This window comes from Phodopus roborovskii, unplaced genomic scaffold (assembly GCF_943737965.1).
Source record: "Phodopus roborovskii unplaced genomic scaffold, PHOROB, whole genome shotgun sequence".
Classification (NCBI taxonomy): domain Eukaryota; kingdom Metazoa; phylum Chordata; class Mammalia; order Rodentia; family Cricetidae; genus Phodopus; species Phodopus roborovskii.
In genome coordinates this window covers 46,442,798-46,462,805 of record NW_026126511.1, presented here as the reverse complement: position 1 = coordinate 46,462,805, position 20,008 = coordinate 46,442,798, and the positions used below count along the sequence as shown (strand labels likewise).

General features: G+C 46.9%; 1 protein-coding gene across 3 annotated transcripts in view; it reads right to left on the bottom strand.

Annotated features, from left to right (window-relative positions):
• The window catches only part of Dpysl2 (dihydropyrimidinase like 2), a 98,564-nt gene that overhangs the window by 43,119 nt on the left and 35,437 nt on the right, over positions 1-20,008 (bottom strand). Inside the window, exons 1-3 of one of the 3 annotated variants that reach the window (XM_051195473.1) lie at positions 18,854-19,203; positions 15,591-15,679; positions 13,029-13,213 (exon numbers count right to left, since the gene is read on the bottom strand). In XM_051195473.1, the coding sequence (XP_051051430.1) occupies positions 13,029-13,213; positions 15,591-15,679; positions 18,854-18,892 (313 nt within the window). In that variant the 5' untranslated portion in view covers positions 18,893-19,203. Of the gene's footprint in view, positions 1-13,028; positions 13,214-15,590; positions 15,680-18,474; positions 18,559-18,853; positions 19,204-20,008 lie in introns of those variants that run through there. The other 2 variants (XM_051195472.1, XM_051195471.1) reach the window with 2 other exon arrangements.

The window sequence follows — 20,008 nt, the reverse complement described above, 5'->3', positions numbered from 1 at the left end:
GAGAGTACCAAATCCTCCAAATTTTCCTCTGGCCTCCATATGCATGTTGGAAAGTACACACACACAAACTCATGTGCACATGAATGCAGGCACCCGAAGAGAGTGGCATGCAGTTGAGAGCCACCAAACAGAGGTACTGGAAATTGAACTCCTCAGGTCCCCTGCTAATGTAACACACATTCTTAGCTGCTGAGCAGACTCGTCTCCTCCCCAGGGCCACCTTTTGAGATTTTGAGTTTATAGAAAGTAATCATAAGAATTTTTCTTTACAGCATGCAGTTCTTCTATAAACAAAGGATTACTTTTAATTTACTAAACTTTTCTCTTAGCATACATAGTATCATATTCTTAAAATCCTAAATTTTGTGTGGCTCCTGTAAAAAGGATATTTAAATTATATTTTCCCATTGCTCATTTATGATATGTTATAGTATATAGACGGTTCTAACCTTAGTTCAGACTGAAGAGCTTAATAAGCTTTTCTATAAAGAAACAGCAAATATTTTCTTCCATCAACCCCTTTGAATAGTTAAGGGATACGTTGAAAGAAAAATATTGCAATAATTTTATTTGCTTTGTCCCTTCAGGCAGCAGTTATGAGTCCTACTTTCCTGTGGTGACCCTGCCATCCAATAATCAGCCTGTTTTCTACCTACCACCTTGAACTTGTCACATCAGGTTTAAAACCTAAGTTCTCAACTGGGCGTGTACACGTCCATAATCCTACCACTGGGGATGGGGGTAGAGGGCACTGATACTCAGCACAGTACAGGTGACCAAGTATAAAAGCACACAGGTTATGATTCATCTTACGTGAAATGTCCAAAATAAGCAAATCCATACAGACAGAAAACGGATGCACGGTTTTCATTAGTGTGGGATACAGAAAAGACACTGGGGACCTCAACCTTGCCCCAAGGCCAAATCCCCTTTCTTCAGCACACCAGCCAAGAAATGACTATAACAAAGATCTAAGTCTGGCTCCACTATGCCCTCAAGGGACAGAATGAAGTGAGTTTTACAGCCAGGACTTCTAAGTACTTTTCCCCATGGTCTAGGATACCTGACTCTCTCCTGACCTGGAGGCTGTGCTGAGCAGGAGAGATGCCCCACCAAGGTGGTGAGGGCTGCCGAGCACAGAGCTCAGCGAAGTAAATCCTCAGTCTTCAAAAGACAAGAGAGATCTTTCTATAGACGGTGAGAGGGGAGAATGGAATGGTTTGAATGTATCCCCCCAGTCCACAGAGCTCCCCCAAGTTAATGTGTTTAAAACCTCATCTCTAAATCCTTATGTCCATGGTGTGTCAGAGGCAGGGCCTTTAGGAGGTGACTAAGACTAGAGGAGGCCATCAGGTGAGGCCCCATGATGGCACTGACAATTACATCCCTCCCTCCTGCTGCCTTGCCACAGTCCCACTGCCTTCTCAGAGAGCCACTGCCATGTTCTGAGACTTCCTAGACCCTCATCAATGAACCCACACCCATACAAAGTAGCCGAAGACAAGACGTCTCCAGCAGCCATGGCCGAACGCTCTTAACAAGAGAGAGAAATCAGGTGACAATAAGAATGTGTATCTGGCCAGGCGGTGGTGGTACCTGCCTTTAATCCCAGCACTCGGGAGGCAGTGATGGGGGGGGGGCGGTTCCCTCTGTGAATTTGAGGCCAGAGTAGTCTATAGAGTGAGTTCCAGGACAGACAAGGATACACAGAGAAACCCTGTCTTAAGAAACAAAAGAGTAGAAAAGCAAACAAATCAAAAGTCAAAACAAAAAAAAAAAAGAATGTGCCTCTGGAACAGAGCAAAAACCACTTCAGAGCAATGAGGAGCCCTTTAAGGAGAGGATAGAAGCATAAGAGATGGTGATAAAATAATGGCCAATGCTGAATTCATCTCACAAAACAAATTTTGCCCCCAAATCTCCCAGTAGTCAGACACTCATAAAAACCAGTTAGGCTGTCAGAAAGGAAGTTAGTGGGTCACCTCCCCCCAACTCTGTAACTCACCCCAGTTTTATCTAATCTACAACACTCTGAACCCTCACCAAAATGCCAGGAGGCAAGAGACACTTTGGACAAGCAAGGAAAGCTAGGCAGACACGGAGCTATTTGCCCGAGTTAATAAGCAGCAATCTATCCCAGAACTAAGGTCTCCTGCGTCCATCCTTGATGTGTCCTTGAGACAGTGAGGCCTCAAATTCTTTCCACTACACCTCATGCTTCCTTAGTGAATCCCTGGGATAACTACACAGAGGAAAAAAAAACAATGCCGAGAGCAGAAATCCCAACCCCAGACGGTGCTGATTCTCCTCCCTGGCTCCAGACTCCCCCAACTTCAGAAAATAACCATTCCTAGGGTGTCTCATAGTCAGATATAGGGGGAGCTGAGTTGATGAACTTTACAGAGACAAGGTCAAGAGGCCTTGGGCAGCCTGCCTGAGGGCAACTGCCTCAAGTTGGTTGGCCCTACATTGAGCAGGGACTGGGGCCCCTTACAAGTGGGATTGAATTCATGGTGTCAGTCACCATGGTGATGGCTGTCCAAATAGCCCTCTGGGATGCAAGGGAAATCTAGGTCATAGAGGCAGGGCTTCTGTGGAGAGACCAGAGACACTTGGTAGACCACCATGGTGGCAAGCCGCTCCTCGTGGGTGTAGCCACCCTCCTAGTGGGAGATGTACAATAACTGATCATTTTCTCCCTCTGTATTACAGAAGAAGGGAAGGCACTTTGAAGTGACAGTTGGTTGGAAATGCAGGATAAAAACCTAAATACCAGAATCTTCCTGCTGCTAGGGGATTGGACAGGAGCCTAATCCTCCAGGCAAACTCAAGGTAGAGGCTGTGCCCAGGGTTCCTGTGGCATTCACAGACATTCTAATACAATAAACAAAAACTGACAAATAAATAAATAATTCCACAAACACTTTGGGCAGAGGAAACAGCTTAGTTGGTTAAGTGCTTGCTTGGTGCTTACCTTACAAACATGAAGGCCAGGGTTCAATCCCCAGAGCCCACATAAAAAATTTGAACATGATAAAGAAATGGATATAGGGGGATTGATAGAACTGGCTGGTTTAGCTTCCTTAGCAAGTCCCAACACAGTGAGAGACCTTGTTTCAAAAATAAGCTAGGTGATGCCTGAATAATGCAAGCACGCAATCAAATCCTCTGGCTTTAACCTACAGATGGTCAGAGCATCAGAACTGTGGTCCTTATCTGTGCTCAAGAGTAATGAAGCAAGTCCCGTGGTTTCTCTGGGCTTCTTCCCATTCCTTCAGTTCTAGCCTGATAATAAGCTCTTGACCTTCAAGGTCAAAGGGACAGGACCGGAAATGGGGCCCAGGGTTTGGAGATTCCCAGTGCACTGAACCTGCACTGGAAAATGAACTTTCTTCTCAGGTCTTGCGACCAGGACAGAATCCTGTCTGTGACTCCTGCTGGGTCTGTAGAAGAGTCCAGAGAGCATTTATGAGGTCAGTTCTCATCAGAGCTTATCATAAGACAAGGGAACAAAACAGAAGAGAGCCTTAGTGGTCCAGCAAGTGGTCCAGTGCCTTTGCTTGCACAGTCTGGCTTGTAAGACAGCCCCAGTGTCACATTAATAGATTGCAGACTGCAGACGTGCATCCATTGGATAGGACCTTAAATGTTTATCCTCAGAGAAGTTCCATGTAGTTGAACAAAAATGACCCAACATACAACCAAAACTACTTAGGCTGTGACTTCCTGTCAGTTCCCACTTGAAACTCTGAAGCAAAAGTTTCTTTCCTTCCAAAATATTAAATGCCCACAACCCCTGCCCCCACACAGTGGGGTTCAGGGTAACCCTGAATACTTGTCAGGTCTTTGGGGACAGGATCCCCTACTTATATACTATCTCCGGGGTTTAATACTAGCTCTGTTCAGCCTGGCTTTTACCTATTATGATTTGTGCTGATAATGAACTAAAGCACAAAATAAATAATGATAGTAAGAACAACCAGCTAAAGGGAAGCAGGAGAGGTACCTGCCATATGCCTCTTCCCAAACTGACCACCCATGGCACAGAGACCAGTACTTTGATGTTGGGAGCCATGATGTGGTCCCTTGATTTGATGCCATGAGACAGGAAGACATGGCTCACAGTGCCCATTCAGAGAGGAAGGAGCTCTGCTTTCTGGAAGGCCCTTCCCAAACCCATTTCCCTGAGTTATACGCACTATATGACTAAATGGTTCCTAAGTCAAAATACCCACTGGAAAGGATTTGTCACCAAGGCTGGCAGAGGAAAGACCCAGGGCTGTGGCCTGGAACCCTCGGCAAGCTACAGGGCAAGATGGTGGAGCAGGGGATATGGATACTGGCCAAGGGAGGAGTGGGCACTGGGGTACAGACTGGATAGCAGGTCCACCATGAGAACCACAGGGATCAGTGCGCACAGCAGTTCAGAACAGGCACAGCACTGGCCTCATCTGAATTCCAAAGACAGCAGAGAACTGAGATCCAACAAGAGCAGTGTCTTAGGGGCTAGATGCGCTGCCAAGAAAATTTAGACCCCAGAGTGAAGAAAAGTAAAAGTTACAATTTTTTCTTTAGTTTGTCATTGTTTTTCTTGCTGTGTTCAAAAGAAACTGCTTTACGTAGGCTTGAGCATAAAACAAGCTTTGAACTCTCTTCCTGGTTCCATCAAGCATTGTGAAATAACCCATAGTCAGGCAGTATCCTTCCACATCTTCCCAGAAGAGACAAACTGAAGGAACAGACAGATGAGATGAATGATAGACAACACATAGGTGGGCAACTCAATAGATTGTAGAAAGTCATAGTTACATATAATACTGCAATAGATTAGCTAGACAGATGCCAATATACACATTAGATTGATGCATATGTGACAGATTGAATGAAAGATGAATGGGTGACAGAGAGAGAGAGACAGATATCGATGGATGAGTCATAGAGTGAGCTAAGACATGAAGACTGGTAGAATCCCCCAAAAATTCATATATTGAGATTCCAACCCTCAGAAGGACAGCAGTGGGAGGTGGGGCTTTAGGAGGCGGTGACTCCATGAATAGACTTATTGATCTCACTAACGAGGCCCAAGGGCACCCCCAATTGTTTCCACCACATGAAGAAAAGTGTCTGTAACTCATAAGGCGGGCCCATAGACACCGAATCTGCTAGCGTCTTGATCTCAGACTTCCCATAGCTGTGAGCAATACATTTCTGTAGTCTGTAAACAGCCCGCATATGGTATTTCATCATAGTAGCTCAAGGTAAGTAAGTAGGTAGTGGGGTAGATAGATGGATCTTATCTATAGACTCTATAGATAGATTTAGATAGATGATAGATGGCAGATATAGATATATGATAGGCAACTTATAAGTGATAGAGAAGATAGATGGTAAATATAGACAGATGATAGGTAGACAGATACATGCACAAATACACAGATGAGCAATACAGGCTAGACTAACAGATTAAGATGGATTAACTATGTGAGATTCACACACACCAGAATTATCACAATAACCATTTTGCAAATATCATGGTACAAAAACAATATCCACAAACTTCACTTATTCTGCACATTAACCATAAGAAATAACAGTCTTGGCACTCTTACAGGTGTAAAATTGCTGCCTAGAAAGACATTAGGACGGTGACTTCCGAACAGTGAGCACTACAAGAGAAAGCTTCGTATGATTCTTGGTGCTCTCCTGTCATGTAAAGCTCATCCTCTGAAGTGGCCCAGTGGGTTTCACCTAGCCACAAGAGTGGAGCTGGGATAGAAAGTCTGAATGGTTGCTCGTGGTACCCTGATTCTATGTTATTACCAAGGTTTTTTTATTTCTTGCATGCAGGCTCCCCACAAGGAAGGACTCCAGTCCTGACCTATCATTAGAGGGAGACTAGGTCATAAACACTACTGAGTCAACCTAAGACAGTAGGCTTCTGGCAGAAACACAGCACAGCGGGTGGCCCGCAGCCTGGGGAAGGCAGTCACCCCGGTACTTCCCTCCAATCCTCTCTTCCCAGCTCCCAGCCCTTCTGTTCGCTGCCTCTCCCACTCACTCCAAGTCCTAACCAACTTTGAGGAAGAAGCCAAGTGAAACCTTCCAGACACCAAGGACAGCAACAGAATCAAGAGGCTCAGTCGCATTGGTTTCCTAAGATTCTTAAGGAAAAGCAGCTTTGCAAGCCACGCCCTTCCCCTTACAAAGAGAGAGCCCAGCAGGGAACAGCCCAGAGGGCACCTCTGACTTCTAGAGACCTTCTAAACATCCATTCATTCCATGTCAGCAGAAATCCAACTGCTGAAACAAGATCTTAGAAGCTGGAAGCTTCCAAACTAGCAATGCTAAACCCACCTAGGAATAGAAGTTTCTGTGCCTGGAGTCTTAAAAATAAAACACTCCCCAGGGAGTCCAAATGTGTAATCATACTTTCTAATGTTGGCCAGAGATCACTACAAAATTCCCTTCAGTGGAGAGGGGCCTGGGCCACCAAGACCCAACTTCAGGCAGCATCTGCTCTATCATTAGGGGAACATTCAGTCACATGCTAAAGGGGCTGCCTCCCAAATCGGTTAGCCAGAAAGCACTCTAATGTCTACTCACTTTAACCCCCTTTATCATTAACCATAGCAATAAGGCTAACTAATGGCAAAGAATTTGAATAAAAGGCTTCACCCAACAATGGCCACAAGTCTGAGACAGAGCCCTCAAAACCCAAAGAACTAAGGGATCATTGCTTGAGAAGAAATGGAGGAAAAGGCTACTCAAAGAGGAAAGGAATGATGTGAAAAGAGCCTGAAGGGAATAACTTAGGGCCAGAGCTATTGACAATGAGGAAAAATAGCATGTCTTTTGGCCAACTAGTTCCTATAGCCCTCAGTAAATAACCATTTCATAGCATTTGTGTGTTCTGCATGAACGTGTGTGTGTGTGTGTGTGTGTGTGTGTGTGTGTGTGTGTGGTGTGTTTCATTTTGTTTCAGATGGGGTCTCTCACTGGCCTGGGACAAACCAAGCAGGTTAGGTTGACTGGCCAAGAAGCCTCAGGAATTGTCCAGTCTCCTCAGAGCTGAGATTAAAAGTCGGAACATCCCTACCATGCTCCACTTTTGTTATGTGGGCTCTGGGAATGAACTCAGGTCCCCAAGCTAGCATGAGAAACACTTCAGTGATTAAATGGGCGGAGCCAGTGCTAAGCAGGAGGGATGTTCGGTGACCACTAAGCAGAGTCAAGGTCCTGAAGTGATGAGCATGCTGCCTCAATTTGCTAAGTCCCTTCTACCCCATGACTCAATACGGAAGCTAGCCAGGAACAGCTGCAGCATCACTACACTGTGGAAGGAAGATAAGCAATGGAGGAGGTGGCTTTCACGGTGCCCTCCCCCAAATTCTAGGACGCTCCCGAATCTGAGGCGGGTGGGGCAGCTACCAACAGGAAGCAGACAAGAGAAGATGGGAGAAAGCACCCAGGTCTTCCACAGCCCACCAACACCCACCACTGCCACTAGAGCTGTCATCGGTCTGTCAGGTGGATGATGAAGATGGGCTGTCCAGGCCTACCATGAAGCAACCTGCCAAGTACAGTGTAGCCAGCTCCCAGAAAGCCATGGGCTCCAGCTCTGCCCTCCAGAAGTCTTTGTTCAGTTTATTCATCCGGGATACAGAACAGGGGATTTTTGGGTCATGGAATCTGAGACTGGGACCCTGAGCTATGGAAGCCTGTCCCTTACTTGAAGGTTGGGGAGACCTGGCTGTAGCCCCAACATGTTCCCTGAAGCCCCACCAGTTCTCCCAGTCACTCACTAATCAGACTGCAAGAAAATTCCTAACAGTCTGAACACTCGAGGGAAAACTGGAGACGTGGTTCTGGAAGCATCCAGGAACTAAGACTCACCCAGATCTGTGTGCAACACCCACGAGCAGCGTAGAGAGTAAGATCTAGGAGGATGATAATATCTCAGGAGATGAAGACCATCCCTTCCCAAGCTGGTTTGCTCTCTAAGGCTGTGACTGCCAACTCTCAGGACCAGGATATAAGAAAGAAACCCTGGTGGATTGTGGTAACTCCCACAATTCCCCTGAAATGGATCTAGCAAGGGACACGGTTAAGTCCTTCTGCAGAACAGAACTGAAAGAACAGCAATACTGTACCCAGCAGGCTGACCAAGCCTAGCACTTCAGGCTCCTTCAAGAGAAAATCCCTGTGAGACATGAGTGCTAGACCCTTGGGAAGGGCTCTACTGTCCTCCAGAATGCTCCTCTTTATTCTCCTTAGCAACAGATATCAAGTGATTGACCCAGCCATGGGCAAAACCTTCTAATCCAGCCAGTCAGCCAGTGACACCTGAGAAAGTCAAGAAAAGTGCTTCATGTCCTTAGGCAAACCATGCGTGACTTCATCCACACAGGGCTTGGGAAGCATAAGAAGCTGAAAGTGGGTGGGGAGCATCCACATGGACAGTACAGTGGATAACAGGCAGATTTTGTGGTGACAGCTTTGGTCCTGGACTTGGAAACTTCAGTGTGATGTGGTTGGGTATTTGGTAAACACTTTCTAACCAGAGTCAAATGAGCACTGCAAAGGGAATAATCAGAGTGTCCGTTACAGACACATTCAGCTTACGCTGTGTGTTCACACACAGGCCTGCCACAGGAAGGGCACAAACCCGAATGCCACATGGATGGACAAATGACAAGCAACGGATGTACCACAGTGGCACTCCTGAGCCACGTCCCTTCAATCTTCCTCCGCCCACAGAGAGAGCAAGGACAAGTACAAAGGGCCCTGGGAAAGGCTTCTGAGTCCACCAGGGTCTCTAGGGATGCATGACTTCTCCTCCAGCTACTGTCCATACACAGCAAGCTCTCTTTGCTATGCAAACCATTGTAAGTCTCCAGCTCCAACATTTATGCAAAAACTACTCAGGGAGAGAGCTTGTGCTATCCACAACCACAGACTGAGCTCTGGTCTCTTCCTAACTGCTGGTAGCACTGACCACAGCACTGGGGGAGGTGGGGGATGGCTGAAGCACTAAGGGAGCAGCCGTTGCCATCATAGTGAGCAGAAGACACAGTCTTCCCAAACCCATCCCACTCAGGCAGGCAGCATCACTCAAAGCAAGTGTCCTTGGAAGGTTTCTTTTATTTATCCATTCATCCATCCATACCTACATACATCCATCTCTCCATCCATCATCCATCTATCCATCCCTCCATCTATCCATTCTTCCTAGCACTGAACTGCTTGGGTGGGAAACTTGAAAACAAAACAGAGGGCTTCAATGAGCACATTATTACATGAAAATACATGTCACAAAGTATGAGATAAAAGCCCTTATTTTGCCAAGATACAACTTATGGACTGCAGTGAGGGGGGCACCTATGCCCCAAATGGGGTTGAGGATTCTCACAGGCAGAAGGAATGGTAGCTGAGGAGTCAATGGGAGTCAACACTGGCCAGCAGGTTTGCACCACATTGCAGACAGCTTGGGTTGCATTCTCTGAGCCAGAGGGGACCACTGAAGGAGTCAGAGGAAGGAGACAGCATAAGCTAAGCTTAGGAAGAAAGAGTTCAGCCACAGAAGGCTGGGGCAAGCTAGGAACAGGAAGCAAAGATGGGAATCGGCAGGATACAGAGGCATAATTGACTAGCATGAATCCAGGGAGGCTCTGGGCATCAAGCCAGTGGGACCATGAGGCAATGCTCTGGAATTGGGCCCTGGAAATACAGCAGAGGAGACACTCAGGTGCAATGTACCCAGGTTCCACACCTCTAGGAAAAGCCTTGGACTTAGGTCAGCAGCAGCAACTTCTGTCCTTGGAGCCAGCACAGGCTTTGGAGAGATGCACAGTTCTCTGTATTCACACACTCTGCCTCTGATAATTCAACCAACTCCGCATCCACTTTTCTCTTTAATGGCATCTTTCTGAACATATATGGGCTTGTATTGTCATTTGGCCCTGTGCTGGCTAGTTTCTGCTGTAAACTTGACAACCTAGAGTCACCTGGGAAGAAAGAACCTCAACTAGAGAATTGCCTCCATCAGATTGGCCTGTGGTCAGTGATTGATGTGAGAGCCCAGCCCACTGTGGGCAGCACCATCCCTAGGCAGGCAGGCCTGGGCCATGTAAGAAAGCTAGCTAAGAACAAGCCAGAGTGAACAGCAAGCAGCGCTCCTGTAAGGTTTCTGCTGTAGTCCCTGTCCTGACTTCTCTCAATGATGGACTGGGACCTGAAAGTGTAGGTTGACAAAAAACACTTCTCTCCACAAGCTGCTTTTCAGTCACGGCATTTATAAGAGCCACAGGAAAGCAAATTAGAACACACCCTGAAATAATACAGCATGGCAATAATTTCCCCCAACATTTACATTGCATTAGGTGTTACGAATAATCTAGAGGTTATTCAAAGTCTCCAGGAAGGTGTATGTAGAAGATATGTAAATACTATGCTAGTCTTACATAAGAGACTTTAGCACACTCAAATTTTGTTATCCTTATGGGGAGCCCTAGAATCAAATACCATTTTCCCAATGCAGAATTCCAGCCACCCCCATAACCCACCTCCAGCCACCACCATGACCGTGGGGCCAGTCTGGATGCCACCAGCAGGCTATGTCTGGTGCCGCTGCCCACCCATCCCTGGATGGAAAGGGCAAAGGGCATCTTCCACCCTACACAGGGTCCCATCACAAAGATCCCATTGTATAATGCTCAACAGCAGCTTGGTTTGATGATAATAACATGTTCTGCTGGCAATGTATGTGTCACCTTCTTTACACTGGAACATTCCACTACATTTTCTTCAGCAGGCAGAGCCTTACCAGGTAGAAACAGAGCCTCCAGGGCCAGGGAAACCACAGCCAACAAGGAAAGAGGTAAAGATTCACCCACCAGTGCAGGTGCCGGGGATTAGAAGCAGTAAGAAGGACAAGAAGGAGAAGGTGTGGGCAGTCTTTATACCACTTTACCCATCTGCTTGTTTCTACAAAAGCCAGAAGCCCTTCAAGTTTGCACTTGAAAACATCCAAAACCTTTCTTTCTGGCTTCAACATGTACTCAGGAAGCCATGGGCTCCCTTAAAGAAGCCAACACTGAGTTACATGGAGCTATGCCCCTGCCAAGCTTCAGCCACATACTTAAGCCAAGCAGAATATATGTGTACCCAGCAAGCAGAAGACCAAAAAAAAAAAAAAAAAAAAAAAAAAAAAAAAAAAAAATCCTGATTCCTCACCTGCATCACTAGAGCCCCTCCCAGGGGGAAAGTAGTGTGGCTGCTGGGAATCCTGCCTGCATCAGCAACTATGGTTTTTGCACGAGTCATTAGTATTTTTCAAAAACTACCAAAGCAACGTAAGTAGGGTGTGACTACCCTGCCCTGAGCAGGCACCTGTTTACCCACACCATTTACAATGCTGTGGTTCAAACTCAGGGTCTCCCATATGTGAGTTCTACTGCTGAGAGACAGGCTGGACCCTTCTGTTCTATGAGATCTGTTCATCAAGCCCCTTCCTATTGAGCCAAACTGACTGCATTTTGAACTGGCACTAACATCATCACATTCCATCCCAACAGACAGAGCCGGCCATCTTGCCCACTTCCCTTCCCTGGAAATCTCCCTGGGGCTCTCTAGTGACCATCTTAGGTCTCCTGGATCAGCACAAGACATACTGAGATGCCTCCACCTGGGAAAGGAAGGAAGCCCATAAGTGCTACTCAGAAAAAAAAAGAAGATCGGAAAGTATCCATTCAGCCAAGCAAGTCCCAAGCAGCCAACAGAGCAGCAAGCTAAGGTGGGGTTTGCATGAAGGGCTCTCCCAAGAATGGCACCCCCAAGCCTGGAGCAAAGCAGAGCAGCAAGTAACACTCCTGGAGGGTCTCTCACAGGTGTGACAGACAAGGGAACAGAGTGCTGTCCCCAATGCTTCAGACTGAAGACAAGGATGACAGGAACACCAGGGAGTCAGGTATGATTTAAAATGCAGGAGACAAATGGGACATGGCTCCTCTAGCTTCAGGAAGATAGATGGGAACCTTCTAGACAGACCCCAAAGCCACAGTCATCACCAAAAAACACCCAAGAAGATAGGCTTCAAGGGGCACAAACTGAGGCTCTTTCTGTGCTGATCCAAACCCTCTTCTCAACCCCACTGCTAACTCTTCCTTCATGACTTTTGCTCTTGGATAAAATCCCTTTTCTAACATAGGAACTCCGATAGGCCACTGAGCAGCTTCCCAACCTCCATGAACCCCCCCTGCTCAAAAGGAACCCCTGCTCAAAAGGCGTGCTGGAATCAAACCATTCACAAGCTGAACACAGCTGCCATGTCCAGTGAATACACTTTAGACTTGATTGAATGGAGGACATAAAACCCTGAGAGTTGTTTAACAAACAACTCGTATCAGTAGGTCTTGTTCCAAGCATAGTAGCCTAACTCACTGAGTGTCCAGCCAGGCTAGAAAATTGCTCCCTCAACTGAGCTTCATATCATTGAGATGAAGGTTTCAGGCTAACACTTCATTTGCATTTCAGTGTGGTGGCATATGCCCATCATCCAAGCATTTGGAAGGCAGGGATATGAAGGTCAGTAACTAACTTCAGCTACACAGAGAGATTGAGGCCAGCCTGGGCTACATAAGACCCTGTCTGAAAAAACGAACCAACAGAAAACACTTTGTTTATACTACCTTCATTCTGAGAAATATCCTTGGGATTTTTGTAATCTAGTATGTATGGCTTCAAATGCCGTATTTTCACAACCCTGCCACATTTGGAGGTCAAGGAGCACAAAAGTGCCAGATTGGACTGAGCAGCAAGCCCTGCTCTTAGCCCACGTAATTCCCACAGAAGCTCATCCTCAAGTTCAACTGGGGAAGCAAAGTTTAGCAGAAAATAAGGCTAAGGGGATAAGACGGTTTACTGTGGTCTCACTCAGAGCTCTGCTCAGTTCGCCAACGTTACAATCTAGCAACACCCACTCATGTTCACTGTCCTGGATCCATATTAAGGTGATGGTGCCCAAGCCTTACTGATCATGGTGGTTCCCCCAGCCAGGGCTGCCTTGGTTCCCTGGAAGAAGTCATCAGCTGACGTCATTCCCTGGTCAGGCATCTGGAAGCGAGTGTGCACGTCGATTCCTCCTGGGATCACCATTCTGGAATGGGCTTCAATGGTCTTCACTCCTCCTGGCACAATCAGGTTTTCTCCTATTTGCCTGAGAAAGCAAAGTTGGTGAGAGAGGGGCCGTTGAAAGGTGGAATCAAATCGGATCTGACATCTGCTTTCATTAGGCTATAAACAGACCTACACTACACGATGAGCACTTTTGAGGTTGTTGCGATAATCTTCATCCCAAAACATGAATAGATGTAGAATGAACTAGGAAACTAGACTTAGGGGCTCACATAATCCCAACAAAGGATTACCTCTAGTTCAAGTCCTGTAGCCTTGGCTACAGAGTGAGCTCCTGGCCCACCTAGAATGAAGAATGAGGCCTGTCTCAAAACAAGGCAGCAAATTCCTCATTCAATGATGAGTTTTCAGAAACCCCTATGCTTGAATAATAACAAGGCCCCAAAACACTCCCCTTTCTCCTGACACACGGTCCAGCTAGTTCTCCAGAACAGAGTTCACTCTAGCCTGGACTCTACTTCCCAACATCTGGTTTCACCATTTTCCTTTTCAGTGTAGGGGAAAGCGGTGGAAAAGTGGAGAGAGAGCAAAACAAGGGGAAAAAGAAAAGTAAAAAGTAAACACCACAATCCCAACAATTGTAGAACATGGAAGCAGGTGCTTGTGGATTCAGATAAAGGTAGAAAAACGAATATCCATGCTGTTGGGGACACGCATTACATCCATTGGAAGAGGGGCATTGTGACGGTTTTTGTTTTTGAGGTTCTGGGTTATTGTTTTTTTTTGTTTGTTTGTTTGTTTGTTTGTTTTCTGTTTTTTTTTATGTTTGTTTGGTTTTTGTTTGAGATAGTGTCTCTCTACAAGGCCCTAGCTGTCCTGTAACTCACTCTGCAGTCCAAGCTGGTCTCAAACTCACAGAGATCCACCTGCCTCTGCCTCCCCAGTGCTGATTAAAGGCCTGTGCCACCATACCCAGATGTAGGGTTTTATTTTAAAGACAGGATCTCATCATCCAATTATTATTTTTTTTTCAAATTTTACATCTTTCTACCAATATGTTTAAAAAGGAAAGTTTATCAAGGAGGAGTTAAATTATGACTAAAAATAGCATTGGGCTGCTCCATTCCAGGCCAGTGCCCTTCAGCCAGACCCATCATGCTCTCCCATGATTGAGGATGCTAAAGGAATAAGAAAGTCATAGCCTGTGATTGCCCAGAGCTGAGACTATTACAGACAAACACACATGGAGAAAGCATTAACTGTGGAAACATTAAGACTCATTCTGGCTTCATCAATCAGGGTGTGAGCTTCCAAGCAGTCAGTCAGTCCAGCTTGCCTCTCTCCAGACTCACTTGCTGCTAGAGCTTGATGAGCACTGCTTATTTAAAAGATATCATTCCCTAGGATGTTTGTCTTTCAACAGATGTGCTCTCTCTCCAGAGCCCATGAGCCATCCCCAGAGGAAAGGGATGAAAATATTGCTATACACTCTGCTCAGTTAACCCTCCAGAGTCCTAGAATACCCAAACCCAGAACCCAATACACAAGCAACATGGGGTGGCCTTATTATTCTAGGAGCCACTTCAAGAATGAAGCTGGAGAGATGGCTCAGGGTTTAAGAGCATGTGCTGCTCTTGCAGCCAAAGCTAGTTCAATTCCCAGCACCCATAGGGTGGCTCACAACCATCCATAATTTCAGCTTCAGAAAATCCAATGCTCTATTCTGACTTTCAAGGATGTGGTATACATACATACATACATGGAGGCAAAACAGTCACATACATAAAATAAATCTAAAAGAAAAAAATTTAAAAAGCAACAAAACCTAAAATCTCTCCAGCATTAGGCAGTCATTTACTGAGTTGCTGGTAATTAACTCAATGTCCCATGGCCTTTCCTGATTAAGCAAGCAGATATACATCTTAATAGGACAGGCTGCATCCCACATTTATGTCCTATGACTGGGTACTCCATCCCAAACAACTACAGTCTAGGAAAACTGAAGTGCATGCAGCCTACCACAAACCAAGTACATGTGCTGGCAGCAAGAGGATGCTGTGTCACCTCTGTTAAAAATAGTAAATTGCATAATACATGGGTGTTTGTGTGTGCTGTGTTTTCGAATTCCCTGAATCTGAATTCCCAAATTCATTAATTACCCCACTGATAAAAATGTGCTTAAACTATGTGAAATTGGTCACTTCTGGGATTTTTTTTTTTTTTTTTTTTTTTTTTTTTTGGCAGTAACCGCTAATGCCAGATGCACATAACTAACTATCAACGTTACAACATTCCAAGCCCAACTTAACAACTCTTAGAGTCATTAAAGCTTGAGATTATTTACATGAAAGAAGCTAAAGCTTAGGAACATGGTGTGTGTGTGTGTGTGTGTGTGTGTGTGTGTGTGTGTGCGCGCGCGTGTGTGTATACACCTCTACATAGCAATGAATCATGCTTACTTGATCAAGCCATCTTCCATGTATATGTCTGCATAAAAGGACTGGTCATCATTCACAATCTTGCCACCTTTGATCAGAAGGCGATCACTCTGTAACAAAGAGGGGAACAAGGTCACAACAAATAACTGACCTGGGAGAAACACCAATCCTGTGGGGAGGGGGTAAAGGGCGTGTTTTCACCATTCAAGAGTGATGCTCAAATCTGAGGGAATTTGGGGGAGGTACCTTAACCAAAGTGAACCTATGCTAGGCAGGTTGTTCATCACCTAATGAGTCAGAACACACTGGCAAAGCTCACCCTAGATAAACAAACCATCTTTTCATGAAGGCCTTAGACCTGAAAACAACAACAACAACAAAAAAGGTCATTGCAGAACATTCCAGCTAAAGACAATGCTTTTGAAATGATTTTTGGCTAAACCTCATCCCAAAAAAAAAAAAAAAAAAAAAAAAAAAAAAATTCCACCCACATGTAGGAAAGTCATGTCTTGGAAAAGTTTTTGTAGGAGGAAATTGACCAAAAGTCTGTTGTCATAGCATATACTACCCAAACACAGACTTCAGCCATAACAAGTTTTCAGCTTAGTGTGTCCCTTCTGTGTTCATTTCTCTTTGGGGAAATCATAGCAAGTGCAGGAGCAAGGGAGGAACTATAAAAATATACCCATTTGGCAGGTAAGAAGGAGAGCTTTGTGATAAAATTAGAGAAACATGGGGATTTTTTTTAAGTCTAATGCCACTACAGATGGTTGACCCACTTTTGTGCAAAAAAAAAAAAATCTAAAGGTTAATCCAACTGAGAGAGCCAAGAGCGTGTAAAAGAAATGCTAGGTTCTGACTCACAGCTATCTAAAATACAGTGGATGGGATGTATGTGATGTCATCATCCTGGGTTGGGTGGATGGATAGGTTTATTATTTCAGAATAGAGATAAGCCTTACAAGCAGAGCTATCTATCCCCTTGTATTATGCTACCCCTTTCAAAGAGCAGCATTCACCTTGAGAACAGTTAAACCAGAACTCTAGTACAAAGTAAAATCTCAACAAGTATTTGGGTTTTGCTACTACCAAGAAAAGGGAAATGTTTTCCTTAAAATACACACACATGATGCTACAGAACAAAGAAAACAAGATACAGTTGCACATTAATGTAAACACTATTGGGCTTAGGAAATATTTATTGTTTCTGCTACAGTGAAAAACAAGATCAGTTCAGCTTACACTGCAGGGGTCTTGTATCCAGATGCAGGCACTGGAAAAGCCCTTGAAAACAGTCAACATGGAGAGGGTAAACAACAAAATCTTTACCAGTCCTGCCCTACACATCACTCTTTGGGAGCCTTGGAATCTTTGTGAAGTGAATGAAGCAAGATTCTACTACCATGACACATGAGGGAACTGAGGCTTAGTGGGCTTAAGCCTGCAGGGATCCCTCCTTCTCTCTCCTGAGTAATGTCTATAGTCTGGGAGGCATTAAGTCCTGCTCTTCACTACCTTCCCCTCCTCAAGGAAGTACCTGTCCGAGCCTTCATCGACAATCCCCCAGGGGCAGGGAGGGAGGAAATGGGGAGGAAGGGGGAAATTATAGTCTGTTCAATCTAGAAGCTTCTAGAAGGCTTATTACATAAGAGGCAGGCCACAGTGACAGAGGGAGAGAGCCAATATGTCCCAGGGCATATGATTACATATTCTTAAAGGTTAGAGGGGGCGCTCTTTTAAAAAGTGGTCTTGTTGGTTGCCTATTCCCCCTCCCCATACTGTCAAAATGAAACTGTCTTATTCGCACAGGAAGACACAAATCACAAGAGGTTTGCAGGAACTCTCCCCACCCCTACTCCTTAGCTCCCCAGATGAGGTCCTTCAGAGCAGTGAACATTTTACATTGCATCCTGTGTGTCAGTCCTTTGGGATCTGGTACCGATGGTGGGGGTGGGGGAGCTTGAAAAAAAGCTAGTATCCACCCTAGCCTGAGAACTATCCAGACCAAGCTTGAAACCCCAGGCACACGCCCCCTCCCCTGGGCAACTGTTCTTACACCACTCCTGCAGATGGGTGTGTCCTTGTGGACTAAGGAAAGGAGGCTGGGGTCCTAGGGCCCCAAAGGCAAGCAGAGAAAAAGCTCACCCTCAAATCTGGCCTTAAAACCCATCTTCATTATTTAGAGGATACCTTCAAATATGCGTGTCCCTGGGTCCTAGCCGGCCACACGCTGGCCAGTGCAATCGCACAGCATTATATAACAATGAATTTCCTGCCCGGGATTTCTTTCGAGGATGTAGAAAACTAGACCGGTGAGATTTTTTTTTTTTTTTTCAGTAAAAGATGTAAAAGGAGGAGGAGGGCAGGGGCACCACCCGCTGCATCCCTGAAGCATCGCGAATTCCTCTCACAGATGCTTGGCAGGGATGGAGGCCTTGAACGAGGCCAGCACCTTCGCCGCGGTGATCATTGTCTAGGGCAGGCCGGGCCAACTGAGCGAGTCGCAGCCAGCGCCATTACCTCCGCGAGCTTGCTCGCTGCTGTCCCCAGCGCCCACCCGCCCAGCCCGCTTTGTATGCGCCACCACAACCGCCTCCCTGGTGGCGGAAGGGGCAGGAAAGACGGAGAAGGAGAGCCGGGAGCCCTGCCAAGACCCCAGCCCCAAACCAGAGGGCTCCCCAAATCCTCCGCGTCCACAAAAAGCTCCCGCCCTTCTCTGCTCATCATCAAGTGCCGATCCTCCCTTCCCTCCACATCATCCTGGTACACCCTGCCCTTTCCAGCATCCCTCCGCTGTCATGACGCCTCCGGGCTGGAACTCTCCTTCTCGCAGGAAGAAGGCACCAGAAAGCTCTTTCTGGAGGGGGCGGGAGACACGGGAGGATTTGTTTTCCAAGCTCCCCACCACCGAACTCCCGGTGCCCAGCCTTGCGGCACGCAGCCGGAGAACAATATCCGAGCGTCGACCATGCATATTCAATCTGGCATCCATTTGCTTGCACCCCGCGGGCAGCGCTGCAGCATCTCGTACTGACAATGAAGGATACAGCGGATCTGGCGCGCTACCTCCATGCACTCCCGCGCCTATTTCAATGCTTTGCAAATTGCGTGCCTTATAACTGTTATTACATCTCCCAACCCCCACCCCTACATTCACCACCGTAGCCTCCGTTGGCAACAAGAAGGAAAAGTTGATTCTCTTTCTCTCCTCCGCCTTTAAGATACATTCTTTAGCTAGTATATGTCACAAAAGGTTGTTCGCCTTTTCCGAGTACCAAACTTACCGTGATGCGTGGAATATTTTTCTTCCCCTGATAAGACATCTTTCCTGGGGGAGGCAGGGGGTAATTCTAGAGGACAGCTTTAAAGCAAAGATAGCCGGAAAAAAAAAAAAGATTTGGTTTAAAATATATGTATTTTTTGTAGGAAAAAGGTACAATCCCTTAGCTGCTCTTGCTGTTAGGAGATTTCAAACCTATAAGAGACAAATGCAATCCTCTGTCTCTTCTCTCCTCCAACACAGATCCAGCTAGGGCGGAAAAAAAGAAAGAGAGGGAGAGAGAACAGGAGGGAAGGGGGTGGAAATAAACTACAGCAATAAAAGCCTTGGTTCTAGTCGGCCACCACCGCGCATGCGCCTCCAGCCACTCCCTTTCCTCCCAGGCAAAAGCCATCCGCTTCGAGAGAGACGCTCATTGATTGGCCAGGATCGTGGTATATGCAAATTAGAAAGGCGGGGCAAGGCTCAGCGCCCGGGCTGCAACTGCTGCAGTGCGCGCAGGGCGCGGTGCGTGCGCCCGAGCGGGGAGCGCGCCTTTCGCGCCCTTTCTCTGTGCCTGGGCGGGTGAGTGGGGACTGCAGCTGGCAGCGGCCCCAGATGCTGCATCTGCAATGCAGGGTACAATGGAGGAGTGGTCGTCCCGGGAGGGTGAGCAGGGGGCTTTAGCCAGCGACGGAGGGGCTTCAGCACCGCCCGGGCGGCACGCACACGCCCGCCCGCGCGCCAATCCGCGGAGGCCGCCGCTGCAGCCCCGCGTGGGGTGACTGCGCAGAGCCAATGGCCTCGCTGGCGGCGAGCGCGCGACCGCACCGCGGCCTCCCCCGCCCCGCTCGCCAGGCGCGGCCTCCGCCCTGCAGCGGCTGCTACGACAGGGGACTGACGGCTGGAGGAACAAGAACAGCATCCGGGAAGGTCGTGGACTGCTGGGCACTGGACGCCCCACCCCAGGACGTTTTTTGTTTGTTTGTTTGTTTGTTTTGTTTTTTGGGGTTTTTTTGTGACTGCAGGATACCAAGAACAAGAGATGGAGGCCGGCGCCTATGGGCCAAAAGGGACCCACTCTTGCGCCTGATCGCCCTCTTAGCTGGCACGCTAAGACTGACTCCTTTTGTGTGGGTGTGGCGCCTGCAGATGAGGGAAGGAAAAGCTGCTGGGACGC